General features: G+C 42.8%; 1 protein-coding gene across 1 annotated transcript in view; it reads left to right on the top strand.

Moving 5' to 3' along the window:
• The window catches only part of Epm2a (EPM2A glucan phosphatase, laforin), a 115,680-nt gene that overhangs the window by 92,683 nt on the left and 2,149 nt on the right, over window positions 1-20,848 (top strand). Inside the window, 1 exon segment of the mRNA NM_001276762.1 lies at window positions 12,145-12,386. Coding sequence (NP_001263691.1) covers window positions 12,145-12,386 — 242 coding nt within the window.

Genomic DNA, 20,848 nt, shown 5'->3' on the forward strand with positions numbered 1-20,848 from the left:
GGAGGGGATGAATATTTCCAAGGATTAGAATTTGCCACCATTCTCCACCTACCTACAAATATATAATTACTTACAATAGAAGTCCTTAGAAATGCGCTAGTGTATAGTAGAAGAATTTAGGATAGAAATAGCTTATCTAGGAGAACAAGTAGAATACAAATTACTAGGGACTCCAGACAGTGTAATTACTATTATTAAATTTGAAATTTGAGTTTTCTGGCAGTGAGGGCAAAAAGGGAAACATGTTGGGTTATGTTGTTTTATACTCTAGGCAAAACCAGCTTTCACATTTGTCTGCAGAGAAAATTGTTATTTTGAGCAAAGCTCAACCAATAGTTTAACACATATGTTCTTGGGATAATAGAGTTGAAAATGACTTCAATAGAGCTTTACAAAAGTTGTAGAAGTTCTGTGGTACTGGTATTAGTGGATAAATCATCAGCTGATTGTTCTTTATTTTCTTCTTAACCTTTGCTTTTAAGCTGAATGAAATGGTTACATTGTTAATCTCTGGTGATATGGCAATAAGTATGATATGCCTTGTTCTGGCGGAGTTCACCACTATGCCAAAGAGGAAAAGCAGTGATTGACAGTTGAGGGGTAGGAGTCTGAACTAAGGACGTGTAATTATTTGTACTGATTTTTAAGAAAAGAACATATGAGTTGTTGCGGGATATAAGAAGGAGTTCAGGGATCAGATGGGGACATGCCATTGAGTCAGAGTCATCAAACATAGGAGCATGGCAAATGCAATCCAAGAAGAGGGGCAGAAGAGAGGGGTACGCACATCAGCACAATTGCTCCCCTAAATTGGATAGAAGCCTTGCGTGGTGGCATGGGATAAGAAAAATCCATAGTTGTTAGATTTGAGAGGGCTAGTACAAAGAATTGTGATGTCAGGTGAAAACAATGAAGTCACCTCAGTGTGTTTGGCAGGGGACTTGCATGATTTGTGTTTTTAAGAGAACATTTCAATACAGTGTGGAAAGAAAGTAGATCAAGAGGTCATTGTGTCATTGCTTTTGTTGTTGTTGTTGTTGTTGTTGTTGTTGTTGTTCATTTGTTTGTTTTAAATACTGAGGATCTGAAGGAAAGCCATGACCCTGAAGATCAGCACAGACCATAACCATGGAAGAGAATGACCTGTGGATGTGGTTTAATGGTTACAGGAAGAAAACGTGGAAAGAATCAAATGAAATTTCCTTGCTTAGGTGTTGGGTGGCAAGCACAATTCATGGAGTCAGTAACAATAAAGTTGTAGGTAGAGAGCAGGCAGTGTAAGTTGGTGACGATGAGTTCAGTAAATGCTGAAGGTTGTCCAGTGGATCTGAGCTGAAGGCAATAGATACTGAATTTATCAGAATGCAGAAGGCAGCTAAAATATGCTTGTGGGGTATTAGGAATTGCAGAAAAGACAAGAGTTTGGAACTCTGAGAAACCTTCACTTTGACAAGATTTTCAGAGAACAGAGGAATTGTAAGTGTGATGAATGAGCAAGAAATACAGAACAGCAGAAGTGATCAGTGTCCAGAAATTTGGGACAGAAAAAGTCTGTGTCTCTGTGATGTAGCATAGGTGACAGGTAGACGTTCGATCTCTGGCTTCTCTGGTTACTGCATTGACATTTCTTATGAGATGCTTCTGAGCAGGACTTGGTGGACACTGGGTCTCTGACTACTCCTCTGAGGTTTCTTATGAAATGTCTATGATAGTTTCTATTGTTTGGAGGATGGGTGATTTACATATTACATATGTTTTAGAAGTTTGAGATCCAGATGTCTCTAACTTAGAAGAGGTCTTCACATGCTTGAGCCCAGCAGTGAATACAGACCAATCCCTCCCCCAAATCTTGACAATAAGCTCTTGTATAAAATAGAGATGATGGTGTCCTAGGCTGTGAAACATGGAAGAGATTTTAGTTTACAAAACTGAGGCCTGTTTTCATCTATGAATCACTTGTGCTCATGGAATGAAGGATTTCAAAGAAAAGTGTGTCCTGAAGGTCTTGCTAGAGTGAATTTAACAGAAATGTTAGTAGAAGGCAAGTTATAGTACCACAGTGGCTTTGTGTCATCACATACAGTCACTGTGTTGATTCTGAGGTTGCTTTTGCTGACATCCATCTTGACTGCATCCATGTCCTCTCTCTGCACACTTTTTCCAGTTGTGGTAGTCCGAATATGCTTGGCCCAGGGGAAGTGGCACTCTTAAGAGGTGTGGCCTTATTGGGGAGATGTGGTCTTAGAGGAAGTGTGCCTTGTCCTTTGCCTGTCCTGTTTCTTTTCCCATGAAAGTTCTAATATCGCTCTTTCAAATGAGTCCTTCACATGTGTTCTATAGTTTGGTTTCCAGAAAACTGACCTCAATGAAGAATGAGTTGAAACAGAAAATTCCACAATCCCTCAGTCTCAGCTCAAAGTTAGGTCTATCAGTTAACAGCGTTCAGTCCAGTAGTTTAGTCTTTCTGTTTTGAGCCCTCCCCACTTAGATTTGACTTTTACTCTATGCTAACCTTTTGTAGTTGTAGAGGCAACAATTTTACTTTCTTATACTCAGCCACAGAGAACACCATGTGCCTGTCCTACAAGACTTGTGTTTCACCTTTCTGGATACCAAGAAGTCTATAGCACTGATTTGTTTTCAAGGTTGTGAACCATTCCTTGTCAAGCCCCTCTTCCTGACTCACAGGTGGTGGGTCATTTTCTGTGTCATCACATTCTCATCTCTCATTGTCTATATGTAGACGCTTCCTTCTGAAAAGAACACTGTTTGCCCTGTGTTAGGGTTTCCATGGGTGACGGTGTGTAACTGGATTGCTTCTGTGGAGATCCTACCTTCAATAAGGTCACACTTTCAGAAACTGAATCAAGAATTTGGCTTGTGAATTTTGGGGGAAAGTATGGGTCTAGTTTCACTGTGTTGCTGTGACAAAATATTCTGACCAACAGCAACTTGGAGAACAGGGATTATCTGGCTTATACGCACAGGTATACTTACAGTCCATCACTGAGGAAAGTCAGAGCAGGAATTTGAAACAGAGCCCAATGAGCAGTGGTTCTCATCCTTCCTAATGCTGTGAACCTTTAATGTACTTCTTGATGTTGTGGTGACCCCCAACTGTAAAATCATTTTCATTGCTACTTTATAATTGTGATTTTGCTACTGTTGTGTATTGTAATGTAAATATCTGACATGCAAGGTATCTGATATGCAATCTCTTGAAAAGATCATTCACTCCCCAAAGGGGTCATGACCCACACAGGTTGAGAACCACTGCTATAGAGTAAGCCGAGCTGCCTTACTCTATGACTTGTTCACAGGCTCATGCTCAGCTAGCAGCTCCACATGCCTAGGAATTCGACCTTCACAGTGGGCTGGGACCTCTACATCAGTCTATTAAGCCAATCTTTTGCAGACATAGCCACAGGCCAGTCTGATCTTCGCCATCTCTCAATTGATACTTCTTTTTTGCTGTATGAAGTTGACACCAGAAGTCAATGAGAACAAGTATCTATCAGTAGTAGGGCTCCACATTGATTTAATTATATGGTACTTAGTAACATTAAAAATGGAAAGAACATAAGGTGAGAGTTTTTTTCATACTATATCTTCATTACTTATAATTCTGTTGCTGCAATAAAACAGCATGGCTAAGGCAACTTACAGAGAAAGTGGATTTATCTGTCTGTAGAATTAAAGTCCATTATTAGCCAGGACAGTAGGGACAGCATGACAGCAGGCATCTGGCATGGTGCCAGGAGCAGAAACTAGAGCAAAGTGGATGTGAGGTCGTTGACTCTTGAAGCCCACCTTCAATATCATGCCTCGTTCAGCGAGGCCACGTCTTTGAAACAGCATTACCAACTGGGAGCCACGCGCTTAACTGTCTGAAACGATGGAGGATGTTCCTTATGAGAACCACCACAATCTACATAAGCCATGCAACACTAACCATGTGCTTTCCTACCAGAGCCCCAGTTCCCAGATAATGTCAGGGCCTTACTAGTTATTAACAAATGCCCAGGTCTAAAGGTAGGCTTGTTCCATGACGACCTTGTAACGCAATTATCCTGTTTATACTATTCTATGTCTGCCTCGTGGCTGGTTACCTCTCCTCATTTTCAGATGTTAGACTCCCTCAGAGTCTGGGTGGTGAATCTTTCCTCGTTTTACTAATTTTCAGAGTTCCTCTCTCTTTCTGCTGGATGTCCAATCTTCTGATCCTGCCTTAGTTTGTTGGTCATCAGATGTTTATTGACACATGATGCTCCCACATAATACACAACAGATTATCCCTACATAACATGTGTAAACTAAACGAGAGGCTACCAGTGTTTCCACAAATCAGCATGTACCCATAGCATACTGTAACAGAGCTATGTTTTGGCCAAGAAACTAATCACTGCCACTCTCCAGACTGGAGATTCTCTTCAAGAAGTTCTTCAGAGTTAACTGGCAGGTGCTGCAAGCACCATGTGAGGGCAGACATTTGAATTGCTCTATAGCGGATAGACTTCAGCAATGGAAACTGTATGTGCTCATAAGGTCAAGAGCACACTAGAGACAGATTTTAATATTTCTCTTTTTGTATTAATGAGATCAAAATTATAGGGTTGGTAGAATTTTCTTCTTTACTTATTATTTAATAGTCAAGTCATATTTTAATTTCACATTGGGTTGGCCATAAAATGTTAAGTAAGCTAAACACAATAAATTATACAACTTGGGAAATCTTCTCTACACACACACACACACACACACACACACACACACACACACACACACACACTCATATGCACACAGTCACAAACAGACACACATACCCATATACAGACAGTCACACACAGATACACATATACACACAGACACACAGACACACAGACACATAAATGCATACACATGCACAGAGACATGCACAGACATACACACACACTTCAGCTGGGTTTTGGGTTTTCAACAGAGACTCAGCAAGATCTATTTTCTGTCCTCGGAATACACTTCTCTGGCATGCTTAGCAAGAAGGCCCAAGCCCATGTTCATACAATCATTCTATCATTTCTATAGTTTCCTAATCTTTGTATTATCTGTGGTCAGATGATAATGCTAATTTCCCCCTTTAGGAGATTCTATTCTGCTGTTTCCAAGGGCCATTAGTAGATGACACCTCCACTACAGTGTCCACAAAATGGACCTGCTGCATCCATGCCAGCGACTCCTGTCCACACCTGCAGGCAGATTTGCTTGGATGCTCATTCTGCCCCCTGTCCTCATCATTGCCAGCAAGGTCTGCTGTGATTGACAGCTGATGCAGAGCAAGCAGCTCTGATTCTTATGCCTCAGTAGCTCTTGTACCCCAGGTGCCGACCTGTCAGGGGAAGCCAACGGCAGTGTTGGGATGTGACTGCCTGGAATCACAAAGCCACATTCAGTCCAATGAATCAAGCTGATTTTGATTCGCAATAAGAAAGCAAGGTTCCAGAGTTTTAGCCACCCATTTTCTATGGCCTTCGATTAAGCTGTATTATTAGGAGGGGTTTTATTTAAATTGAAGTTGGTTGAATCACAAAAGAAACAGTATTATTCAAAGTTGGTATGTCTTTACAATATTCTATTCTTTAAAAACATTCTTCGAAAGTGGGGTGTGTGTGTGTGTGTGTGTGTGTGTGTGTGTGTGTGTGTGTGTTATGCATATGAATGCAATGCTCAGAGATGTCAGAAGAGGACATCTAATCCCCTGCAGCTGGAGTTACAGGCTCTGGAAGAGGAACAATCTCTTACCCATGAGCTATCTCTCCTGACTCAATGCAAAGTTCTGTTCTCACAAAAATATTTTCAGATTTATTTATTTTATATGTCTGAGTGTTTTGCATACAAATATGTATGTGCATCATGTGTTTGCCTTGCGTCCATGGAGGCCAGAGGAGGATGTGGGAACCCTTGGGACTGGAGTTATGCATGGTTGTGAACCATCACGTAGATGCTGGGAATTGAGACTAGGTTCTTTGCAAGAGCAAAAGTTGCTCCAAACCACTGAGCCATCTCTCCAGTTCCCAGTATTCTATTCTTAATGCATATAACTTTATTAAATATTTCTCATGTCTCACAAGCAGGCTTATTTTAGATATTTCTGAGAACAGGGTGCATTAAAACACGGACACACTTCCTATTCTTAACTATGTCCTTAATGGTTTCCAGTTTCTCATTCTGACTCTAAGTCTTTTGGAGAAGGGCGTGGATTTAAATTTAGAAGTATCTTCATTTACAGAGTTGAGTGTCCCTGGATTTTTATTTTTTAGTCTGAAAATATTTACTCCCTTTAAAAGGAACTAATGTATGTAATAAACTTCTTCCACCACTTACTGAGACGTGCCGAGGGTGGGTCTGAAATGCAGTTCCATAGATAAATGGGTAGTTTCTAAGAACACAGAAAAGGCAGGCAGCCCATTAGAATCCTGGTGAATGGACGCTTGTATAAAGGTATTTTCTGGAATATGAGGGTGAAGCCTGGCTTGGGAACTTCATTCTGGGTTGACGGAGTGTTAATATTCATTTGGCACAGTGGCTACCATCTGACCTTTCTAAATAATCTATAACATTGCAGCCAAGAGTCTCTATCATAACTCAGAATCTAAGGTAAATTATTCATAAATATGTCTGGGGGGCTTATAGTACAGTGTATGATACAACGGTAAGCCACACACTTGTTCCTTACAGGCTTAAATTTATCTAGAGGAGATTTTTACTATGTAAATCTCACATTTCAATAATTATCTTTTACCTTAAAAGCATTCATATTAAAAACCATTTAAATTACCATTGACACAGAAAGAAGACTAGACACAAGTGGAAATGAAGAAAAATGATTTTTTAATAGTGTCCAATTACCCTTCTGAGTGAAGCAAGAGCTGATTTACAGTTTAGGAAGTACAGTGTGCACCTCATTACTTCCAGGGTGTCCGGTAAGTAGGGCTATGTCACCTGCTGTGAGAATGAGCAGGAACAGGATGGCTCTAAGGGACAGGCACTTCGGCTGTCTGTTTAGCAGAACCCACTGATTTGTGTGTTTCTAGCAAACCCCAGGCTTTACCTCTGCACCCCATGTGACCCTCGGTTTGATTCTACTTTTAACTCATTCTCCATTTTTTAGTACAGTGGTCTCTGCAAAGTCTACCTTCAATTATCTGTATCCTGGGTTCACAGCCTCTTGTTTAAAATAATCAGACAGGGCTGGAGAGATGGCTCAGCAGTTAAGAGCACTGACTGCTCTTCCAGAGGTCCTGAGTTCAATTCCCAGCAACCACATGGTGGCTCACAACCATCTGCAATGGAATCTGGTGCCCTCTTCTGGTGTGTCTGAAGACAGTTACAGTGTATGCATATACATAAATAAATAATTCTTTTTTTTTTTTTTGGTTCTTTTTTTTTTTTTTTTTCGGAGCTGGGGACCGAACCCAGGGCCTTGCGCTTCCTAGGTAAGCGCTCTACCACTGAGCTAAATCCCCAGCCCCTAATAAATAATTCTTTAAAAAATAAATAAAATAAGAATAATCAGACATTATTTAATTCTCCTTTCTTAACTGTAGAACTTGGATTATCATATACCAGACGAAGAGTCATGTAGGATATGAAAATGTTGGAAATACCTAATATAGAGTCTGGGGTTTATTTGTGATGCAGATGTGTAAAGACTTGTTTTCATTAGACATATAATGTCGGATACATGACTACCTACCTATTTAATGTTGACCCTGGCCTTAATTTTTGCTTTGACTTCTCCATTGTTTAAAATTTATTTTAGGAGCGGAGAAGAAAGAGAAAACAGAATAACCCCCCGATGCTCCTTTTAGCAACATTGGGATTCTATAGACTCTGGTAGGGAGTCTGTGCTCACCTGCACCCCCCTAATGCTCAACCCAGTTTACTTTTTGCATATCAAAGTGAAGTGTTTTTTCACCTTTTAATAAAATCCTTTGTGAAAAACCAGCCAGCCACTTTATTTTTGCATGTACTGCATGTATTAAATGCCCCTTATTCAAAATGAACAGAATTTAAGAGCACTCTGAGCAACATTTGAAATTCAATTTTTCTGTCATCAATACACATTTTGACATTTTGCCCGTCCACTTAAAATTTTTTCCCAGCAAAACAAGTGATTCTATTCAATAGGTTATGCTACTTAATTACATAAACGAGGTTCTTGCTTCCCGTTCTCACAGCGTGGTGTAGCCGAGTGTGTTCAGTCCAGCTGCAGAGTATACGTGGAGGTCCCAAAAAACCCACTGCAAAGGCATTCTGCGGGATCCTGGAGGAGGAGTGTTACAGGAGGAACAGAAGGATGGCTGTGTGTCTAGGTGGGGCCAGTCCTGTCCTCATTCCCCATCAGAGGGAAGAGACGGCAGACAATCGGCTGTCAAATGTCTGCACTTGTGTGAGCATTAAGCCCTCAGGGACCTCTTCCTCCCTGGCGCAGGTCTCGGCATTCTGCATGTGTCGTGTACCCAGAAGACTCTCATCCAGAGATCCCATGCCCATCTCCCAGCACCTCTATGCTTCTCTTGGTTCTTTTTGCTTTTATACCTTCATTTCACCCTGTAATATTTTAATAAGAATTTCCATAAGGACATGTTGTAAGCCTTTTAGATAAGAACCTGGGGGGAAAAATAACCTTTCTTGTCTGGTAAACAGGGGTTTAGCCTTAGAAAGGTGTAGTTATGTCTTTTGAGACATTTCTACTGAGGATGAAAAATACCTACATTTGAAGATGTTTTCAGGTTCACCTCAGCAACAACAAGAATTGCCAAAACGAAGAAGCAAAAATAAAATAAAAAACAGAAGACAAACAAACGAAAACAAAAGAAAGAAAACCAACATAGACTTCATGCTAAAAAGTAGGCAGCTTGTTCTATATCTTGTGGCATTCGAGTGAAGAAAATAGAGAAAACTAAAGTTGGATTTTAGCTAGTATGATGCACTCACACGGTATGTCAGTATGATGCTCAATATGAAATATGATTATAGCGTCATATAAACTATACTTAGTTTCAGTATGTCAGTGAGTACCTTATTCAAATGAGTAGTACTTAATTGTAGTTAGTTCATGGAAAATTTATGTAATTCAGTTCCTTTAGACCCATTGCAAAGAGGAAAACTTCAGAGTCTTAGACATGGTAAATGCCTTGCCCTAAAGTCATAACGTTGTTACCAAATACCAGTACTGGCATTTAAACTTGGCCTTTCTGGCTATATGTAACACTAATTCTGTTATAGTTTAAAAAACATTAGAGTGCTTTTTCAGATATCTAATATGGAACTTCTATTTTGCTCTAGATCCCTCTTTTATTTATATACATGCGCAATAAAAATATATTTGTTTTACTTGCATGTATGTCTGTGCACCGTGTTTGCAGTACCCACAGGGGCTCAAAAATGGCACCAGATACACTGGAACTGGAGTTACAGACATTTGTTAGCTCCCATGTGGTTGCTGGGAACTAAACCTGGGTCCTCTGCAAGAGCAATAGGTGCTTTTAACCACTGGGCAGTCTCTGCAGCCACATATGTGTCTGTGTTTAAAATATGATTTGAGTTACAATACTATTGTCAGAAGAACAGTCTCTGGTGAGAAGTCTGGTGTGATTCTGATAGGTCTGCCTTTATATGTTACTTGACTTTTTCCCCCTTACTGCTTTTAGTATTCTTTCCTTGTTTTGTGCATTTGGTGTTTTGACTATTATGTAATGGGAGGAATTTCTTTTCTGGTCCAATCTATTTGGAGTTCTGTAGGCTTCTTGTATGTTTATGGGCACCTCTTCCTTAGATTAGGGAAGTTTTCTTCTATAATTTTGTTGAAGACATTACTGGCCCTTTAAGTTGGAAGTCTTCATTCTCTTCTCTACCTATTATCCTTAGGTTTGCTCTTCTCATTGTGTCCCGGATTTCCTGGATGTTTTGGGTTAGGAGCTTTTTGTGTTTTACATTATCTTTGATTTTTGTGTTGATGTTTTCTATGGTATCTTCTGCCCCCTAAGAGTCTCTCTTCTATCTCTTGTGTTATGTTGGTGATGCTTGTATCTACAATTCCTTGTCTCTTCCCTAGGTTTTCTATCTCCAGGGTTGTCTCCCTTTGTGCTTTCTTTATTGTTTCTATTTCCATTTTTAAATCCTGGATGGTTGTGTTCGATTCCTTCACATGTTTGTTTGCATTTTCTTGTAATTCTTTAAGGAATTTTTGTGTTTCCTTTTTAAGGGATTCTCCTTGTTTACCTGTGTTGTCCTGTATTTCCTCAAGAATTTATGTTCTTCTTAAAGTCCTGTATCATCATCATGAGATGTGATTTAAATACAAATCTTGCTTTGGTGGTGTGTTTGAATATCCAGTATTTGCTTTGGTGGTAGAACTGGGCTCTGATGATGCCAAAGTAGTCTTGGTTTCTGTTGCTTAGTTTCCTCTGCTTGCCTCTCACCATCTGGTTGTCTCTGGTGTTAGCTTGTCTTGCTGTCTGTTACAGTGGCTTGACCCTCCTGTAATCCTGTGTGTCAGCACTCCTGGAGACCAGCTTTCTCCCAGAGGGATCTGGGGACCAAGAGCTGTGGGACAGACAGGGTTAGCTCAGTATGCAGGTGGAAACTGGAAGGATCGAGTGCCAGTCTGCTCCTTGGTTCCTGTGTCCAGAGCACTCCACGAGGGTTCCTCTTGGGCCAGGAATGTGATCAGAAGTGGTGGTCTCCCCTGTGCTCTCAGGATTGTTAGCACTTCTGGGTGTCCTGTTCTCTCTCCAGGGGATCTGGGTACAGAAAGCTGTGGGACCAGGTTGGCTGCTGTCACAGGTGAAAACCTGAAGGACCCTTGCTCCTGGTTCCTGTGTCCTGAGGACTCCAGGCAGGTCCCTAGGAGTAGAAGTGGTTGTCTTACCTCTGCTCTCTCAGGTGTGTCAGCACTCCTAGTGACTAGCTTTCAGCTCTGGGTGCAGGCGGAGACTGGAAGGATCCTTTCTGTGACTGCTCCTAGGTTCCTGTGTCCAGAAGGCTCCAGGCGGGTTCGTTTTGGTTCAGGAATGTGAGCAGAAGTGGTGGTCTCCCCTGAGCTCTCAGGATTGTCTGCACTTCTAAGAGCTCAGCGCTCTTCCCGGGGATCTGGGTACAGAGAGCTGTGGGTCTGTGTCAGTCGTTGGTGCAGGCGGAAACCAGAAGCATTATTTTTACACAAGAATTATTTTCTTTCCATTATGCTTCTTTTTGTATGTTGCAAGTACAAAGAGAACTCCATTTGTGTTTCTCTCAACTACATATCTTAAGCTGAATGATTTAAATACATGGCATAACTCATGTAGTTGAGTCTCTAGGGAAATGTTTCTCAAGATTTAGAATTTGAATAAACAAGGTCACCTGGGAAATAGTTGGATATCTGAAACTCGATGGTAATATTCGCTCTCTTTTGTCTCTTTCCTTCCTATCTGTCTGTCTGTCTGTCTGTCCGTCCGTCCGTCCATCCATCCATCCATCCATCCATCCATCTATCTATCTATCTATCTATCCATCTATCTATCTATCTTTTACTGATAGTTTTAAAGAAAACCAATGAACTTAAAGGGAGAGCCCTTTATGACACCTTTTATGAACATATAGAAAATATTTGGAGGATAATGGACTTAATCTTGGTTTTGAATTTATTTAACCCAAGTTTTCTGTTTCTTAAGTTTAGTGTCCTTCACAGGTCTCACACTGTTGGAAGAATTTTTTGTAGTAATAAGGAGTGGTGATGGCTGTATTGAAATATGTTTTTTTGAATTTTGGATTTGAGATGGCTTTAGGTGGTTTTACGTTTAATGTGTTTAAAATGAATTGATAGCATTTGTGTAACAGTCATAGAGTATATCCAACTTGGTGAGTTTATTTTCATATGTTGCTGGACTTAGTTTTTAATGTCAAGTTCCTGGTGTGCTTGTTGATCTTATAATAAGTTTTCCTAAAACAGTAATAAAAGTAGTTTTAAAAAAATTAGTATTATTTCTTATATCCTTAAAAATCCAGCCTTTCCTTATCAGATTGAAAGAGTAATTGTACTTAAATAGTATATGTTACATGCAGATACTGAAAACTCAAGTTAGAACCTTAGTAATGGTTGATCCTGTATGATCTTTCTAGAATTCTACCAAATATCTGGTTGGGTAGCTGCCCTCGACAACTGGAGCATGTGACCATCAAACTGAAGCATGAACTGGGAATTACGGCTGTCATGAATTTCCAGACTGAATGGGATATCATCCAGAATTCTTCAGGCTGCAACCGCTACCCGGAACCCATGACTCCAGACACCATGATGAAGCTGTATAAGGAAGAAGGCTTGGCCTATATCTGGATGCCTACTCCAGACATGAGCACTGAGGGTAAGGGCCGGAAGGAGCACTCTGGGTTCCTGAGGAACTTGCTTCAGGGGCTCCTGTTTGTCTTTCTGTCATCTATAACTGAATGCCTTAACTGTGAGTTATAAAAATGGAATCAACATAAGGATTTAGGTTTAATATATGTTTAAACACTTTGACAGGATTCTGTTTAATGTGGCTTTATATACACACACACACACACACACACGTGTGTGTGTGTGTGTGTGTGTGTGTGTGTGTGTAATCTACTGTGTGGTGGCGTTACACTGATGACTGGGAACACAGAGCATATAGTCTCTAAAGGGTGGCAAGTGTTAATGAATGAACTAAAGTAGGGGTTTAAAAGCACAACGGGTTGGTTTTAAAGACACACAGATAGTTTGGAGAGCTTGTGTAGATAATCTAGAGAGCCTTTTGAGGTAGTGATGTCTGAGGTACCGTCTGAGCAGTGACTGGGGAGAGGGCAAGATGGGAGAGGATGGGAGAAAGCAATTTAGAAGAGTCTTATGCCCCGAGAGGATGTGTCGCGTTGTGAACTGAAAGATCAATGTGGCTAAAGAACTGAGAATATGAAAGCACCCTTATGACTTGAGCTACTGCAGCGATGTCATAGGAACGATGTCACAGGAATGATGTCACAGGAATGATGTCACAGGAATGATGTCACAGGAACGATGTCACAGGAGAAGGGGAAAGGAGAAGCCAGGGGATGTGTAGATTCTTTTTGTCTTTGTTTGTTTACCGGAAGTATTTCTTTTGCTACATGAACAGACTGGAGCTGGGTCTGGCAATCCAGTGAGGAGGGTGCAGGAAAATGGGTGATAACTGGGAGGTGAGGCACCGAGGGTGTGGGGAGGAGCACGGTAGTGAGTCGTCGTGGACTGGGAAGCATGCGAGAACAGCCATTATGAATGGGTTATCATGGTCGGGTACCGCTGGGGAAGCAGGCAAATAAGTCATAGTTGTGACAACGTAAGTACGCGGCAGCAAGACAAGTTCAGAATCAATTACAGCACAGAGGAGAATGGACAGTGAACGATGCCATGTGCCCTGGAGATTATGGCTTCTCTAGACGGGCAGATAGACAGGCTACACAATTTTCATGGCATTTGAAGTAGGCCTGGCTTGGACGGGGAGATGTGGGCAGAGAGAGGGCAATGTGGGGGCAAGGAGGAGCACAGAAAAGGGCACAGAAGCTTGGACTTGTAGAAGAGCCATTTACAGATACGATTGACAGTTGCTGAAAATTAGGGCTAACTTTTCTGGTAAGAGAATGACCTCCTGATGACAGTATTAATAACGTGTCAGCAGGGGGCAGCAGAGAGCTGTAGAGGGTGCATGGGGTTGGGGAGTTTGGCGATTTGTTCTTCTGGGTAAAATTGGCAGTGAAGCCTGGCCAGGAAGCTAGAAAACATTTCTCCCCCACTCAGCTCTCTCTGTGTAATGCATGCTATGTCTCCCAACACCTCTCAGGAACAAAATGGATTAATTCATCAGCTTCAAGAAGATTCTAGGCAGACATTGTAGTCAGAGGAAGAGGATTTTGCAGAGGAAGAGATAGGTACAAAAACGGTTATGTAATGGGACCAGGACCTAAGACTGGAAAGAGTCATGTCCCAGATTTCAAGTATGTCATTCTGACTCACAGAACTGCTGCTCCCAAAGCCGGGCTGCGAAGTAGCAACTACCCGTTTCTTTGTGCGCTTCAAGCAGTGTTCCCAGGCACACATGATTTCAGTTCTTGATGAGTTGCAGTCAAGTGAAGTCAACATAGTTTGTCTCCCAGCAACCAGAGGTCTGTAAAGCAGAGCCCCTGAGGGCCATAGGAAACCCACCTCACTGGCCATCTTGACCCTTCAGAAACCTCAGGTGGAATTTCAGAGCCCTGCCTTTTCTTGAGCCAAACCCCAAACAAACCAGTTTGCATAAACAGAAGGACAGATTAACTCTCCGAAGACTGTTCCTCTGGTTTTAAGACAAAGAATTGTTAGAGCTTTCGAGTGTAGCACAGAGATTTTTACTTGGCTTCTGTGGTTCTAATTTCGCAACTTTGTTGCCCACTTGGGTAAACAGGAGGGAAACCGGCAGGGAGCAATGGAGCCGTTCATTCTCACTGCTACTCTCTCACCCCATCCCATGCTCTGCTAACTGAAGGGTCTGAGGTTAAAAGGCAATTTGCACAGTAGCTTGGTGTCATCTATCTGCTAGGAGCCATTGTAATTGTATTCAAAGCATGGCTGTGGGGGCTCACTGGGTCACCAGGTCAGGGTGTCCATGGTAGCTCCGTGCAGAGCTAACATAGCAACAGGGTGAGAGCCAAGGAGCTCACAACTGCAGTAGCCCAAACTCTGACACTGAAGAAAGGATTTCTTTGGTTCGGATGGACCTTGACAGGTTATCAAAGAGTTAACCATTCCAGAGTGGCAGGGTGACTTTCTCCCAACAGATTAATCTATGTAGCGTACAATTACAGACCAGGGCACGTATAGATTACTCTACCTGGGTATTTTTAGAACTCCAAGGGGAGGAGCAGGATCTGTCTGGAAGCATTCCGAGCTGCTGCATAATGCTGTCGGGCGAAGTCTGGAAGGAGAGTCTGTTAGACTCGATTGTCATAGACTGGCTGCAGTCAATTGTCCTATTGATCCTTCCTGTTGTACATTTTGTCATATAAGGACGGCTGGCTTAGACATCTTCTTCCCTTTCAGTTCTACTTCTTCTTCTTCTTCTTCTTCTTTTTTTTTTTTAAGGTTTGTCTCTTTCACCTGGGGAATGGGGGAAAAAAAAAACCACCAAAACTCCAAATCAAAGAAATAAACTGTATTTGCTCATTTAAACTCCTATCTCAGGGGAAGTTCCATTGAGTATTGATCTCTGCTCTGTTCCTGTAACAGCTTAACCCTTTCCTTCCCAGGGAGTTCTAAGATCCTGGGCGTTGCTTTGTTATCCCGGCTTCAGTCATTTTCTCGTTCAGCAGACTCAATTTACCTCTGCCTTTCTGCTGCAACACTGACCTTGGAGCCTAAATACCTGGCAGGAGCCTGGCTGTCCTTGGGGGCTAGCTAGCTTGTGGTATAGGCAGGTCTATTCCTCTACTGGCCATCAAGGGATGGGATCTCTATTATATAGAGATTACTATAACAGACTGTAGGAGTAGTCAAAAGTTTAGAAGGATTTTATTAATTCTGAGAATTTCATAAAATGTATTTGGACACCCCCACCTGCAGGCCTCCCTGTAATTCCTTCTAGATCCATCCTGCACCCTTACCTTCTTATACACTTTCCATTTTGCACCCTCTTTTTCTTTGTTTTGTAAATAAATCATGTGCTGCCTATATGGTGCATGGTCAACCTAGAGGAGACACTTTTGCAAGGAAAAATGGCTCTCTTTGCTGAGAAGCTGTCAAGTGCTCATAGCCCCTCAATTAGGGGTGGGAGTTCTTTTTTTTTTTTTTTTAACTTGAGTATTTCTTATTTACATTTCGAGTGTTATTCCCTTTCCCGGGTTTCCGGGCAAACATCCCCCTAACCCCTCCTCCTCCCCTTCTACATGGGTGTTCCCCTCCCCATCCTCCCCCCATTGCCGCCCTCCCCCCAACAATCTAGTTCACTGGGGGTTCAGTCTTAGCAGGACCCAGGGCTTCCCCTTCCACTGGTGCTCTTACTAGGATATTCATTACTACCTATGAGGTCAGAGTCCAGGGTCAGTCCATGTATAGTCTTTAGGTAGTGGCTTAGTCCCTGGAAGCTCTGGTTGCTTGGCATTGTTGTTCATAAGGGGTCTCGAGCCCCTTGGAGCTCTTCCAGTTCTTTCTCTGATTCCTTCAACGGGGGGTCCTATTCTCAGTTCAGTGGTTTGCTGCTGGCATTCGCCTCTGTATTTGCTGTATTCTGGCTGTGTTTCTCAGGAGCGATCTTCATCCGGCTCCTGTCGGCCTGCACTTCTTTGCTTCATCCATCTTGTCTAATTGGGTGGCTGTATATGGATGGGCCACATGCGGGGCAGGCTCTGAATGGGTGTTCCTTCTGTCTCTGTTTTAATCTTTGCCTCTCTCTTCCCTGCCAAGGGTATTCTTGTTCCCCTTTTAAAGAAGGAGTGAAGCATTCACATTTTGATCATCCATCTTGAGTTTCATTTGTTCTAGGCATCTAGGGTAATTCAAGCATTTGGGCTAATAGCCACTTATCAATGAGTGCATACCATGTGTGTTTTTCTGTGATTGGGTTACCTCATTCAGGATGATATTTTCCAGTTCCATCCATTTGCCTATGAATTTCATAAAGTCATTGTTTTTGATAGCTGAGTAATATTCCATTGTGTAGATGTACCACATTTTCTGTATCCATTCCTCTGTTGAAGGGCATCTGGGTTCTTTCCAGCTGCTGGCTATTATAAATAAGGCTGCGATGAACATAGTGGAGCATGTGTCTTTTTTATATTTTGGGGCATCTTTTGGGTATATGCCCAAGAGAGGTATAGCTGGATCCTCAGGCAGTTCAATGTCCAATTTTCTGAGGAACCTCCAGACTGATTTCCAGAATGGTTGTACCAGTCTGCAATCGGGGTGGAAGTTCTTTATGTACCAAAAGACGTTACAGATAAGATATACCCTCATTTATACTATATCCTAAAGGTGGAAAACAAGACGTTCTAGGTAAAATAATAATGTACAGTTGTATGTCACTCCCAGGGTAAGAAAGGAAAGATGTAGCTGTAGATTTCTACCTTGGTCAACTTTAGACCTTTGAGAGGCTTTCGACCTCCCTTACCTCAGGTACTAGAGTCGGATGACAAAATGTTCTTCCATTTCTTATCACCTTGGCCTGTTCAATACCTGCCTCCCTTTCAGGGAGCTTTTAGTCATTCCAGACTTAGATTAGCCTCTCAGCAGGTATGGAGCAGGAGGTAGAACAGAGAAGTCACCATGTGTCAGATCAAACAAGTAGGATTGCCTGACCGTTGTTCCCCGTTCCTTTTTATAGAGGATGTAATGATTGTTGAGTGTCTATTTACACCCAATGCTTGTTTTAAATTCCAAGGAGAGAAACACAGATGGTGGAGTACTTTGTTTGACCTACATAAGGTTTGCAATTTTTTTCCCAATTTAGTTAGCAACATTTAAAACCTGGAATATTTTCCATAAGAAAAGAATCTGGGAACTGGGGAGATGGCTCAGTGGTTAAGAGTGCTTGCTGCTCCCGCAGAGGACTTGGGATTCCCAGCTCGCACATGGTAGCTCACAACCGTCTGTCACTCCAGTTTCAGGGGATTTGACACCCGCTTCTGGCTCTCACAAGCACAGAATCTGCACAGGACACAGGTGTGTAAATGGAGGCAAACAATCATACACACGGTAACAATGAAATAAACCTTTACAAAATAATTAGGTTTTCTTTTTTTTCCCCACTGTACTGTTTAAGGCTGGAAACTTATCAAATCTGTGTCACACACACACACAAACACGCATGCACACACACACACACACACACACACGTACACGCATACTCACACTCATACATGAATAGATTATACTTACCTTTTGGTGCTCTGACTGGCATGGGCTCTCTTGTACACTGGGGATCCTGTTTTCATTCCTTGGTGACGTCTTAGAGCCAGGAAGACACCGGGTCACAGCCACATGGAGGGACTTGTGAGAACAGAGACTGAGATGACGCAGAAGGTACCAGCAACCGGGTGGATGAGGCAGGAACACAGCACAGGAGCAAAGACTCTGGCTTTGGAGCCAGACTATTGGGCAGCAATGGAGTAACGGTTTAAATAATCAGGACAGATCTCCACTTCCTTCATGCAAAAGTTGAGGATAAGAGATAGCACCTGCTATAGGATTCCCCCAAAGAAGCAAGACTCGTTCTCTAACTCCTAAGCTGTGGACTTTCTTCATCATTTATTGAAAGTAGATTTTTTTGTACAATATATTCAATTATGAGCCTCCTCTCCTCCTTCCTAGGCCCCCCTCCTTCCACCTACCCAAACTCACAATCTTTCTTTCTCATTAGAAAAGGGACAGGAATCTAAATAAATAAAAGAACACAGTAAACACAAACAAGAACAGGACAAAACAAATAGGGAGGAAAGGCACAAGAAACACATGCAGACATGCAGACACAGGGGCACACATACTTGCACACAGAGAGAATGCATGGAAGAAGACAAAACTGGTAACTGTCATATGTAAGCAAAGGTTCTGTAGGGTAAAAAACAAACAAACAAACAAAACTTCCAGCAATGTCATCAGTTAGCTGAGCGTGGGGCTGTCCTTACGTGCGGTTTGTGTACCCAGTGAGACTCCATCAGAGAAAAGTTTCCCTTTGGGAGCAGTTATCAGTTGGAGATAGCTTCTGGGATAGGGATGGGGGCTGGTGACCACTTCTCTCAACACTGGAACCCCATCTGGGTTAGATGGGTGCAGGCCTGTCTACTTGTGCATGCTGCCACAGTCTCTGTGACTTCATATGTCTGTCAGTCCTGTGCGTCTAGACAGGCTTGCTGCCTTGCTATCTCCCATCTCCATGGCCTCCTACAGTCTTTCTACCCATTTGATCCTGTGGTTCTAGTCCCCACTCCATCTATCCACAACTATCTATTCTAGCTCCCCTTCCAAGGAAGATCCTTGATTCCCCATCTGGTCCCTTCCTCTACATCTGTCCTCTTGGTTACACAGGTTGAAGCCTTGTAGCCTGCTTATCAAAGAGCTAACACCCACATATAAGAGAATACATACCATATTTTTCTTTCTGGGTCTGGATTACTTCACTCGGGATGATTTTCCATCCACCTACCTGGGAATTTCATGATTTCCTTCTTTTTAACAGCGGAATACTGTTTCGCTGTGTGTATTTCATTTTCTTTATGCATTTATTTGTTGGCTGACAATCTTGGCTGCTTCCAATGTCTAGCTATCATGAATAGAGCAGCAGTGAACAAGATTGAGCAGGTGTCTCTGCAGTAGGATGTAGAGTCCTTTGGGGTGTGTGTGGCTGGATCCTGAGATAGATTTGTTCCCAGATTCCTGAGGAACCAACACACTGATTTCCACAGTGGGCTGGACAGTGGCCTTGTTTCTTGAACAACCTTTCTGCAGATGGAAGGAAAGGGTAGGTTATCACATCATCTGAACTGCTGGCGCAGTTATGTTCTTGAGGAATGTCTGTCTACAGAGAGCATCTTGACTGATTCTGTGGAAGACACAGTATAGCAGAATGGTCAGCTGAGATTGAGCCCTGCAGCTCCCACTGTAGACAGCCACTCTGGTCTCCTTACGGATTGGGGATTAGATTGAAAAAGTATATTTAAGATATTCCTGTTTGATTCCTGATGTGGTAACTATTGCAGGGAACTTGTCCTGGGGACTAGAACGGGAAGAAGCCATGATTCCAAAATCATCAGGGGGCTTCTCTTTCTACCAGAAACTGCTCACAGATTTCACTGTGATGGAGCAGATCTTACCTTAGTCTAGTCACTCCAACATACCCTGGATGTTCGCCACCTCTGATCTTGAGATAAATTGTGGATGTCGCACACTGAGATTGCCACGAGGAACCCACTGGCTGATGGGATGCTCTGGATATGGAGTGCCACCCAGAGGGCCCCCTGTGTAAATGTGTGGCAGGCTACTTAGCTGAAATCATGAATACAGATTATGTGAAATTAACATTTGGGCCACTGCTGGGCATCTGGGAGCTGGAATATAACTATTTCAGATGCTTTTAGGGATGGGGAGTGTGTGTGTGTGTGTGTGTGTGTGTGTGTGTGTGTGTAAGAGAAACAGAGACAGAGAGACACATATAGAGACTCACATACACACATAGAGACAGACAGACAGACACACAGAGAAACTGAGAGAAAACATTTAAAAACTGCTGGGTGGTGCCTGTAACTTTACACTGCTTCCTTAGAGGGGCTGACAGAATTCAGGCAGGAAGACTAGAATAACATCATGACTTTGCTGCAGGTTGCTTCTGTCTCAGAGCATGATAAACCTGAAGTGTGAGGTAGGTGACTGAGGGAGCCTTGGAGCCATGGTAAGCATCTGTGAAAGCTCTACCTTTCAAGATTACTGGCTCCTGGTGAGGTGCTGGCTCCTGGTGAGGTACTGGGTCCTGGTGAGGTGCTGGCTCGTGGTGAGGTGCTGGTTCCTGGTGAGGTGCTGGGTCCTGGTGAGGTGCTGGGTCCTGGTGAGGTGCTGGGTCCTGGTGAGGTGCTGGGTCCTGGTGAGGTACTGGGTCCTGGTGAGGTGCTGGCTCCTGGCTCCTGGTGAGGTACTGACTCCTGGTGAGGTGCTGGCTCGTGATGAGGTGCTGGGTCCTGGTGAGGTGCTGGCTCCTGATGAGATACTGGGTCCTGGTGAGGTGCTGGGTCCTGGTGAGGTGCTGGGTCCTGGTGAGGTGCTGGGTCCTGGTGAGGTGCTGGGTCCTGGTGAGGTGCTGGGTCCTGGTGAGGTGCT

The sequence above is a fragment of the Rattus norvegicus genome, chromosome 1 (genome assembly GCF_021556685.1).
Source record: "Rattus norvegicus strain SHRSP/BbbUtx chromosome 1, alternate assembly SHRSP_T2T, whole genome shotgun sequence".
NCBI lineage: Eukaryota > Metazoa > Chordata > Mammalia > Rodentia > Muridae > Rattus > Rattus norvegicus.